The following is an 11,710-nucleotide window of genomic DNA, read 5'->3' as shown; positions in this document are numbered from 1 at the left end:
AATAGTTTCTAAGCAAGAGCTGTTGCCTGAAGACTTCCAGGCGTGTAGTCCCATCTTTCGTCGATCATGTGTAACCATGCAATGAGTTGGATGAAGGAAGTGAAGTTTCCAAAAGAGGGGTGGGAATAAAAACCAGAGCAATTCAGCTGGCTGAAATGTTTTTAACTGGTTCTGTTCCTTAGTTTGGGCCACCCCATAGCTGTGAGTGCCAGCGCAATGATGTGGCAGGAGCACGTGACTGGGATAAACCGTCCCGTTCAGTTTAAATCAGCACGAAACCCACGCTTTGCAAAAAATCACTTTTGTTGCATCCTGGAAGGCAAAAAAACCCCAAGTATTTACATGTACTTACTTCTGACATGTCATGCACCAATAGGAGAGGAATACTAATGGTAGTAATGTCATGTGTGCAGCAAACTTTGAGAATGTTTCTGAGCCCCATGATTGCAGGATCCCGAGCAGTTATGTTACCAGACCTTATATTATCATCCACACAGAGGTGAAAAGCAACATGGATTTCAGAGAGGTTTGAATGGCGTGTGATGTAGAATTCTCCTGCAGAATAACAAAAAACAAGATGGCAAGGTATCACAGCAGTGATCTGCACTGCAACACAACTGTTGTACCATGGGAGCATAGGGTTGGTTAAGGCAAAAAGCAAATCCAAGTATACAACAGAGATTACAACACATCCATGAGATTAAAAAAATAAAGTTAGAAACCCACTGATTTCAGACCTCTTGGAACATCATTGCTTAACATTCACCCTACATTCACCTTCCTGCTTTGATGGGTTTCACTGGCATCACGGACACCTGGTGTAATAAGACATAACAGTGCTAGTACAGGCGGATACGATCTATATATAGCACGAAACAGAAAAACCAACAGAGAGGAAGTGTAATACTCAAAATATATAACGCAAGCACTGAATTGCAGACAGATGTGGGAGGCGGAAGTACCAAAAATGGATGGGGTGAAAGAAAGGATGTAAAAAGTCTGTGGAAAAAGATAGTGGGTTACGTAACAACTGAGATTTGTACTGGAAGACAAAGGTGTCAATGATCATTGGAATTTAAAATAGTTCATAGTAATGGGAAGATGAGTTACACAGCTGTTTGCAAAATGTTACCAACACATCTCGTTGGGGGTATTTTTAGGCTTGTATTAATTTATCAAAGGTAGAAAGAGTAAGGTGCAGTGGAATGCAGGTCTCTCCATCTCCCCTTTCCGCTGGAGATCAGAAGTCTGTACTAGAGACAACAGAAACACAGGAATGCTAAACCCCTGCTGTTTCAGTCAGATAGACACCTTTCCTCAAACTCACTCTCACTGGTCACTGACATGAAGATACCACCTTTGTACTGGGACAGCTGAAGAAAGGGTATGTAGACCCTTCTGATGACTGCTAAGGAGGCAGTAATCCCCAGTGCTGACCACCTCGGAGCAGTAACACACAAGCCACTGCAGCAAGATTCGCCCAGACTTATCTGTTAAGGAACTAAGTTGATTTATAAACCATTTATACGAACAGGATCTCAGACAGACAACCATGAAAACAATTTTAAGAAGCCCTCTTATTCAAGCCTGGGTTGTATGGATTTTACTCCTCCCCACCTCCAACTGTGTATTCATCTTCAAATTCCACAGAAGCTTTCCTTACTACAAATCACAAAATATTCAGAAGATCATTCCTCTGAGTGGAATGAATTTGTACATTTTCTAGTTAAAAAACAAAGTAAAATGCTTTGCTGTGTCACAGTGACACATAAATATATTTTCAAAAAGAAAATTAACTTGCTAGTGTTTAAGTTTCACCTTTGCCCAAGATGCTCAGAGATTTTTCACCTCCAAATTCTGAAAAGAAATTTTAGGCATAGAGAAGTTAAGTGATTTGCCCCGAGTCACATGATGCCGTTGGCAAAGCTGGGAATCGAAACCAGATGTCCTGACACCCAGTTCTCTGCCTTAGCCACAAGAACATCCTTGGCCTCTGATTGAGGTCAACTCAGGTTTAGTTTATAATTTATGTTCTGCCTTTAGAGCTAAAAATGTGCATCTATAAAACACAATTTGCTTTAAGAAGAGGGGGAAAAAATGCAACAGAACTCACCCGGCAAAATATTTGACTGGTTTCGTTCAATACTCTTTAATTTCTCTTCATTTCCACTACTTTTATTTTCTGTAAATGAACAGATAGCGCAAATATTAAACGTATCATCTATTAATTACACTTTGGCATGAACGTTTGATGTACTGTGATGATATCTCGCTTGAATTTTTACCATAAAATCCCCAGAAAGCAGGGGGGTGGAGAGGAAGCGATTTTGCTGTCTTCAATAGACACTGAACTGAATCCTATCTCAAATCATTAGCTGTCTTACTTCATCATCATCCCATACCTCTTCATTTGGACAAAAGAAAACACAATATTCTCAGACATAATATTCAACTTTCCAAACTTCCCCCAGAACCACAAAGTACCTTGCTATTGCTTTTAAAATAATGTAACTAAACCAAAGCTGTTCCTAGTATTACAAGAACAGTTTTAAATATGTTTACATAGATCAGCAGTATAAACACAGCTTTCACAGACTTTCCACAACTACAATAAGCAGGTTCCTAGGAAAACTCGTTTCTCTATATACTCTTACGAATCTATTCATGCTACTGTCGTATTTTAATCACTTAAGTAGTTCTTCACAAGAAAAAGAGAGTTTCACGATGTACAAGTAGTGCCTTAACACCACGTGGTCAGAAGGTTTCACAGCCATCTGTAAACATGACTGTAAGTAAACCATTCACAAGGATTTGGTCAGCACTAAAAAGTATACACATTTAGTCAATTTATTATTTAGTTTTTAGAGTTCATGAAAGAGTCGTAACTTCTCTTCTGCAATTTTTAATGCTTTACACTTAAATGGAAATAAAGGAGTCAGATAAAGTCCGTGTTGCTACAGGCAGTTTAAACTGCAGAGGAAAGCACAACTGCCCCATGCACTTCTCACGTTGTTAAAGTGTGATCAGAACCTAAGGACTTATATTTGTTTTCTTTCTGTAAGGTCTGTGTTACAGCAGCAAAAAGACATCACATGGACATGCTGCCTGTGAAGAGAATTTCGTGCAGACTTCCCAGAGTTTATCGACAAACATTCCACTCCATAGATCAGGTAACTGAAGAACAGTGAAATCAACTCGCCCGTTACCATAAACATTCAGCTGACCACTATTCTATTTCAAGGAAAGTAATTTTGGTTGTCACTGACCGTGATGTCTTTTCGACTTACTGCTACGCTGTGCTCTGGCCTTAAGTACAACCTGCTGGACAATTTCAAGCTGTACTTGAATTCCAGGAAAATGGAAATCTGTGCATTCTTGGCAAACGGTTGCAAAATCTAGGAAAACAAAATAAGATTAAGATACACGTCATAAGGCTGTGCTTAGCAGCATTACGTAATTCTGCTCTATTGTTCGAGCAAGGCCAGTTACAAAGCCCTCCCTACAAGACTATGTCCTGCTGTACTCTTTAAATACTAAATCCTCTTCAAATACTAAAAAAATCATGGCAGAGAAAAACCATTTTTTGGAAATAATTGAATTGCTTGATGGGGAAAACAAACCAACCCTTGAGTGTTGTTGCTCTTCAAAGAAAACCACCCAGATAAAAGAAACCACCCAAAATAACAGCAATAATGTATGTGCATTAATGTAACGGTGCTTTAAAACTACTTTATAAATCACAGTCCTTCAATCTGTGATACTCCATTAAAACATACATGACAGATGCTTCCAACAGCAACAACAGCACCTCAGTTTGTTTTGAAAAAATGCGAGCTATTAATGAAATTCATAAACAGTGTATCTGGAAAGCTGCAGATACAATTCTTTCCTTCTGTTCTCAAAACACAGATCTGAAAGCTAAAGAAAAAAAGTGTCATCAGCTGAGAAGAGCTGCAAATTCCTTCTCCTGATAAGCAAGTGTTATGTCAGACTTGGAAATATTATACTGATTATTAGGATCATAACATACTGCCTCTGTGACTGGTATTCTAAGCTACTTGTCCTAATGCCCAGCTGTCTCTCCAAGCAAGTCAACAGGAGCCAAAACAAGCTATTAGCAGGGAACTGGACCATATTATACAATTGCTACTTACTTCCCATTTTGAGGGACCTGCTCTAGTGTTCCTTAAGGTTCCTAATGTACTCTGACTGCCTAGCTGGAGAGCACTCCTGCAAACAGGCTGTGACAGACACAGGCAGGGTAGAGAGAAAAATCTCAATGCATGTTATCTTTTTACATGAAGTCTCCAACATATAATCTCTTTGAAAAGGCTTTATTAAATTCTGGTATTCAAAACCAAAGAAGGAAGCAGCTCATATTCCAAAAGATTGTGTTGTCTTTGTTTACCAAGACAAGGTCACAAGACATTTTGTGGGAACCAAACGAAAAATCTCATGTATTTAAATTAATTTCAGTTTTAGTTTATCCTTTGCCTAACTGTGCTACACCTACTCAAAACCTGAGTCACAGTAGCCCTACAAAGTCCTAATACGAGAGACTTGAGCTAGGCAATGCATAAAGAATATAAAGAAACTATTCATCTAGCTTAGAAAAAAATAACCTGAATGAAATTAGCACGTTGACAGTTCACAAATCGGTTCAACTTTCTGTTCAAGGCTGTTTTCTAGAGTTGTGTCCAAATCTGATTTCAGAGGCGTATTTTGCTAGTTGCTGTTTACACATTGTGAGAAATACAGAAAACTCTACAGTCATGGTTTTCAGTCTTGGAAATACCTCACATACATCCTGAATTTTGAGACAAACGGAACCATTTTTGGATAACATATTTGGCAGAGATGTAACATCAAAATGTTTGCCAGACACGACAGAACTAGGAAAATATACTAAATCAAGAACATTCCTAAGCTTCCTCAGGGCAGAGCTAAACAAACCAGATCAACCAACTAAGTTGAAGGCCTTCATACCTCCAGGTATGCTTGCTGAGTGACTGGTGCTGCTCAAAACAATGTTCAGTGCTTGGATAAACAGCAAGCTCATGAGGGTCCTGCACCCCAACCACCTTTAAAAGCCTCAGAGGTTTGAGGGAGCTTCTAGCCCATCACAAAAGAAAGGCTATTAGGTTTGTACTTTTCCCTGGCTTTGAAACAGAAGCAGAAAATTGTTTCTGCACTTCTGTAACCCACAAACTTTGACTGCACAAGCCACCACCTCTCTATTTAAACAATAGCATCAGCATGTTAAATAAAGGTCTTCTATATAGCAATTTTAGGAGCCTTCGAATGCCCTAGTATATTTATTTTTTAAAGAGCCTTTTAGGAAGAGAATTGGTTCTGGCTAGTGCTCTTGCAACAAACACCTTTAACAGTTCAAGAGCAAAGTCTCCTCTCAAAGGTGTTTATTGCTACTCTTTTGCCAGAAGCTACCACTGTCGCCACAGAGTGGATTTAAAGAAATGTGACCCAACCTCTATTGCCACCTCTAGTGGTTTGGGGGTCTAAGTACAACCAGATGTTCACTGATGGTTTAAAGTAATATATCCGACTAGGTGAGAGGAGCCAAGACATGAGGCACATTAATTTCTGCAACATTTTAAAAGAGAATGGTGGTGCAGACAGCTGTGGAACATGCCGACAGCTAAGTTCACCAAGGTCCCTTTTGAAGACCAAGAAATCAATTTATTGAGAATTTTACAGATTGTGATACACTCCCTTATTTCCCCCCCTACTGTGGCTGCAAGATCTAAGTGGTGGCTAGAAGATGCAATTTGGTGTTTAATGTTATTGCTTAGAAGCCTGTCTTCTCCTGTCACCTAAGATTTAGCATAAAAATAGATCTCCTCTATTTGTTATTAATTTAAATATTTAAGCAGTAAAAAACCCAAACTGTAACTGAAAATGAGTACAAGTATGAAATAACACTGTCAGAATTAAGCAACTTGGGAAACACAAACAGCACAAATGCAACTGCAGTTTTTGCTGCTACACTTCTTTTTTGCTACAAGCCTGATTCCACAGTTTTCAGAGAATATCAACCACCAAAGTCTATTATGTTTTTCCTATGGCATGCTAGAATAATGACAAGTAATAGTGACTTTAGTCAAAAAGACATTTCCAGTGTAAATATTTTCATATTAAACCTCAAGAGGAAGGTGGCAAAGTCAATAATGTGGTTCAGAGAAAGCCTCGGTGACCAAAACTGGAACAGGAGTAGAACACCTTTCCTGGTTAACCTTGATACAACACACCTTCATTGTGTGCAGTCACTCAAAAGACAAGCACTTACAATGGCTACTAATCAAGCTTTCCAGGAGTAGGCAAGGAATATTCCTATTGCTCATTTTTAATGAAAGTCAGTGTTGGACATACCTAAAGCCCATGGTATTTTTACACATTTACTTATTAATTTAAAATTGTAGTGTATTTCATTGTCATCTGTGCAAACAGAATCATAGAACGGTTTCAGTATGCTGAGCTGACACAAGGCAGTTAGAAGCACCTACAACAACTCAGTCTCGGGCATGAAATCAACACTGAAGTGTTCACTCTAACATGCTCCTTACTCAAACACAAAACCCAGGAAAGAGATGAGAGAAAACAGCATGTCTGGGCACAACTGTCTCCCCCCATCCTTATTTGTCTTTCTCTTTCCATCTGTAACCCTTTTCGATACCATGTCCAAAACATTAGCATCTCCAGGAAATTTTTATTTTATAGGGAATATTTTTCTGTGAGGGAAGACAAGCTTTTAAGTGACATTTGTTTTCGCTACCACCATTAGAGGACTCACCTCTTTTGATGCCACTATATGAACTGATACGGTTATCCACCAATAAAACCAGCCCACAGAGAGAAGTGGAATAGAGAGACATTGCAGTTTGGAGTCTGTGAAGTTTTACTCCACTGCGATGATTGCGCTTATGTTTACAGAAATCCAGCATATCAGCTCTCAGTAATCTCAAGTTATGCATAGTCTTCAGCTGAGCTCCTGCATGGAATACAAGTGATTTTAATACGTACAGTAAAAGAGAAAACTCCTGGTTGTTATTAAAGTGCAAGGGATCAAAGTGCTACCTTAAGTTTGTGAAAAAGATCTGTAAGGGAAATATAATCAATAATACTCAAAAAAGTTCTTAAACCATATATTTAGTTTTACGTACACATCAGCAATTTACACCATAAAAGTAAAAATGCAGTATTTTCACATGCTATCACAAAGCAGGGCTTATCTATACCTGAAATGAGCATTGTTCCCCATTGTAAAGCTATGGATGAAACACTAATGCAGTCAAAACAGACAGCGTAAGAAGTTTCTGTTGTAGAAGTAAAAAGTAAGAGTTAAGTATCTGTTTTTCTGTTAATTGATCATGACAATGAAATCTAGTATCTACATATTCTTACCAAACATAAAAAATGTTAAAATATAATTTTTAACCTCTGTATTTTGATCTTTGTGTGCTTTTCTACACTGGTTACCTTGCTAGGGCAGATAAAAAAACTGCTTCTAGGAAGTTCTCCATCAAGTATATTTCAGGTAGTTAGATATTGTTTGATACAGTTTGTACCGTTCTGTACTTCTCTTACATATGTAAAGAACAAATACAAAACAATTACAAACTGTATGTATTATATACACTGACAGTTAAATACCGTAAATACATGGCTTAGATACATTATTTATTAGAATCTGGTTTTGTGTTTGGTTTTTATGTTTGCTTTACTTACCCAAGTGAATAGTAAAACTTTCTTCTAACAGCCTTTGCTCTTCATAAATTCTTCCATTTCCTTCTACAGATTCTCTCAGTTGACTGGGCTGAACCTTAATTTCATCACTGAAATAATGAGAAACGTACAGAAAAGTTTATCCTAGTTTTTGTTCAAGGCCAGCAATGTTTTGTGAAAGCTATCTAAAAGTTTTCTCAGCTACCCTGTGGAAACCACGAGACTAAACCTATGTAAGCGACCTCCACTGATCTGAGGTTTTTCCCTTCTGGCATGCGATACTCCAGGTGCATGCCAGCAGGAAGAGCAGGCTCCACTGTTACACTTATATTACCTAGCTCATTCGTCAAGTATGCTGAAACAGAGAAACAAAAATAAGTCGCAATAGCTAGTTATAACATAGTAAGAGCATATGAATAAAAGGGTAAAAAAACCAAAAAAGAATTCCTCTCAACCTGTTTGTAATACTCAAAACCTTATTTCTGAAGTTACTAGACAAAACGTTTCTTTTTTCCCCAAACACAAAATGGGATGTTAAAAAAAAAAGGTCAAATCAAACACTCCACACTGTTCAAACTAGCAGGAAATATTTCAGGTATAAAAGTTTTAATTTTTTTTCCTAAATTCAACTGTCTGGTAGTATGTGATAACTAGCACTGTTTCTGCCAAATGCAAGAACATGAACATCTCTCCAATTTGTTTCAGTGTTAACGAAAACTTTCTTTGTTTCCGAAGTGTCCAACCTTTCAAAGAGTTTGATAAGCTTGCAAGCAATTCCAGTAACTGCAAATGCCTAGTAACGAGGCAGAACTGAGATATACTATTAATAATATATATGTACACACACGTAGAATCATAGAATGGTTTGGGTTGGAAGAGACCTTAAAGACCACACAGTTCCAACCCCCCTGCCATGGGCAGGGACACCTTCCACCAGACCAGGTTGCTCCAAGCCTCATCCAGCCTGGCCTTGGACACTTCCAGGGATGGGGCATCCACAGCTTCTCTGGGCAACCTGTCCCAGTGCCTCCCCACCCTCTCCGAGAAGAACTTCTTCCTGATATCTAATCTAAACCTCCCCACTTTCAATTTAAACCCATTCCCCCTTGTCCTGTCACTACAGGCCCTTGTAAAAAGTCCCCCCCAGCTTCCTTGTAGCCCCTTCGGGTACTGGAAGGTCTCCCCAGAGCCATATCTTTATGCATCTAGCTGCTTATATATATATAAACACACATATCTTATGTCTATGTGTGTGTTACACACCTGTTTTTCTCTCTCTCTCCCTCTCTTTAACTTTCTAGTTGCCCTGCTATGAACTTCCTGTGCATTACTTTCAAACGCATTAGGGACCTACAGTTTTCAGGCCTCAGCACTTTCTGCCAGTGTTATGTGAGTGCAATGATTCAAATACTATCCCTTCACGTCTGTTACAAGCATCTGAGATTATGAAGCCAAAGCACCCCCACTCTGAGGTACTTGCCTCTGGACCTCCAGCAGTCCATTTCTTCTAGGTTTCCCTTCTAAGCAACACCCCCTTGGTCTTATTTTACAGCAGCAGAAGGCCAGAACATGGGAAGAGGTTCACATTGGTAAGTATGAATAGCCTTTGTAAATTCGCTAGCTTTAAGGCCTCATGGAAATAAAGTTAACATGAAAATTCTGGAAAAAAATATTTTAGGATTGGGCTTGTAGCCTGAGCAGACTGTCTCTACTGCAATGATGTTTTACCTGGCCAGTAATTTAGAAAGAGGCCAGCTTGCTTGTGAGCTGAGCAGTCCTAGGGCATTCTGGGACTAACCCAAGAAGTGCAAAAGACTTACAAAACAAATTCACAGATCAAAAAATCCTAAAGAAAGTGGTGTGAAATCTAAACATACAGCATCATCTTCCAATCTAACTCGCCTCCTCTCCTTCTTCCCTTGTGTTCCATACACTCTGCTTCCTTATCCCAAAAGGAAGCTCTCTTAAGAGAAGGTGATGAAGTATTTAGTGCATTATGATCCATGACTGCCTCGTTTTATTACTGGCATCCACTTTGCTCAAAGGTGTTTCATTTCACATAAAACTCCTTACTGCATCCACCTAAATCCACACAAACAGGCTCTTCACGAGGCGTGAGAAAGCATCAGGTTTTACTCCAATTTTTCCACTACTAGCCAAGGTGTTGGCTACTAATGACAAAAAATAAGGATCTCCAAGTTACAGATTCAGATTTCCCTGTTATTTCCTCAATCAGAAAGCTTTACATTCAACTCTCACCCCAAGTGTTTGTTACCCTTTTTTTAGGAGTCCAATGACGTGTACATAAAACAACAACAAACCCCAACCACAGAGAGGGGCTTGTTAATTAAAGAATTGTGAAGCTCTCACCATTTATTAAGCTACAATTATTCTGCAGAACATCCTTAAGTGGTAACAGAAAGCCTTGTGGAATAGTGCTAAAGACAGACACTGTAAATAAGGGCAAAACAGGAAGAAACCCCGTTCAGCACATTTGTAGTTCAGTACATTGCAACTTCCTGATACAGAGAGGTTATAATATTACACAGTAAAGAAACTCCTAAAACTATAAATATTGAATTATGATGGTTTAATTTGAGTTTGATTAAACACCTAATCTGAAATAAAAATTATATAAAAGCAAGTCCTCTCAATCATTACAGATGGAAGTACGCAACACACAAGAATTCCATACCTGATGGAGCTGTTGTTGGGATTCTTTAGGTCCTGATGAAGCTTTATCACCCATTCCTGATATTCCTGCTTCTGGATAGCAGAAGACTGTTTTAATTCATTGGTCCATTTGTTCTCCAAATCCTAACAAGATGACAGCGATAATTTGAGAGGATTGGGTTTTCGTTTTAAGACAATTATTTCCAAGATGTATTCTGGTTCACTGAAGTTAGTTTACCTGCTGAGATTCAAAATGCTGAGCCGCTAATGAATTTACATCTTGGTCCGTTAGTGATTTCCCTAGCTCCTGCATCACCTTATCCATTTCTGCTCCTTGTCTGAAAGGGAAGCAAACTTAAGATTTTCAACAAGCACCACTTTTAAAAAAAAACTGGCAGAAGAACACCCTTTGTTGTCGATATAGTTACAATACCATGATCGGTTGTATCAGTTAGCTGGTATCAGTCAAGGCTCACCACAAGCAGAGAAACAGCTGAACACACAGACGAAAAACACATCATACCGTACTTTGTCCATCTGCTCATTCTGGAATCGGCATTCATGCATTTAAAATGTGCCCTCACACACATCCAAAAGAAGGTACAACAGCATCTCCAGATACTCTAACGTAGCACTGTACTATCCTTACCACTAGAAGAGTTTTGAAATAGACCTACTCAATACCTTGCTTTCCTCCCACCCCAACCACAAGCTAATGCAGACAGGTAAACACCAGGAAGTAAGCTAAACACACCCATTTTTAACAGTCAGATGAGCTTCCACCTCAAACTACATTCAACAAGGGGACCTGGACCTGAAGGGCTGCCCTGCTGTTATCAGTTCATCCAATACCTCATCCTCCCTTAGTCTTCTTAATCCCTGGCTTTACGTCGTCTTTCACATTCAGCCCTTTCTTCAACAAGGAACCAATGTTCACTAGCACAGATTTAGCAATGAACATCCACAAAACACATCTGAGGTGAGGGTCAGCTCCTACGTAAACAGGACAACACCTACACCGGTCGGGGATAGGTGTCAGCTGCCACCGACACAGGGAGTTTCTCGATTATGAAAAGCAGCTGCATATTGCCTCTGGTGGAATTTATCCTACCTGTATCACACCAGAGCTCTACAACACTCCTGCTCTTAGGATTAACAACTCTTCTTCTGTACACATACTTGCCAAGAGTCAATAAGCAGCAAGAAGGTTTGCTAACACAGTATTCGCAACATTTATCCCCGGATTAGAACACCGTACGTGTTCCCTCTTGTGGGCAAAGCAGCCACCTGCAGCTAT

General features: G+C 39.2%; 1 protein-coding gene across 1 annotated transcript; it reads right to left on the bottom strand.

Annotated features, from left to right (window-relative positions):
• Positions 1–352: 352 nt before the first annotated feature.
• Positions 353–11,498, bottom strand: LOC104503881 (chromosome unknown open reading frame, human C12orf4; the record flags this gene model as incomplete). The annotated part of the gene is made up of 8 exons (XM_010159306.1): positions 11,431–11,498; positions 10,652–10,751; positions 10,436–10,557; positions 7,744–7,850; positions 6,809–7,006; positions 3,267–3,395; positions 2,114–2,182; positions 353–555 (listed from the first exon to the last, which is right to left on the bottom strand). Coding segments are annotated over exons 1-8 (996 nt in total), but the record flags the coding sequence as incomplete, so codon positions are not given.
• Between the last annotated feature and the right edge of the window lie 212 nt (positions 11,499–11,710).

Source organism: Eurypyga helias, unplaced genomic scaffold (assembly GCF_000690775.1).
Source record: "Eurypyga helias isolate BGI_N326 unplaced genomic scaffold, ASM69077v1 scaffold19159, whole genome shotgun sequence".
Lineage (NCBI taxonomy): Eukaryota > Metazoa > Chordata > Aves > Eurypygiformes > Eurypygidae > Eurypyga > Eurypyga helias.
This window is presented reverse-complemented; position numbering and strand designations above follow the sequence as displayed.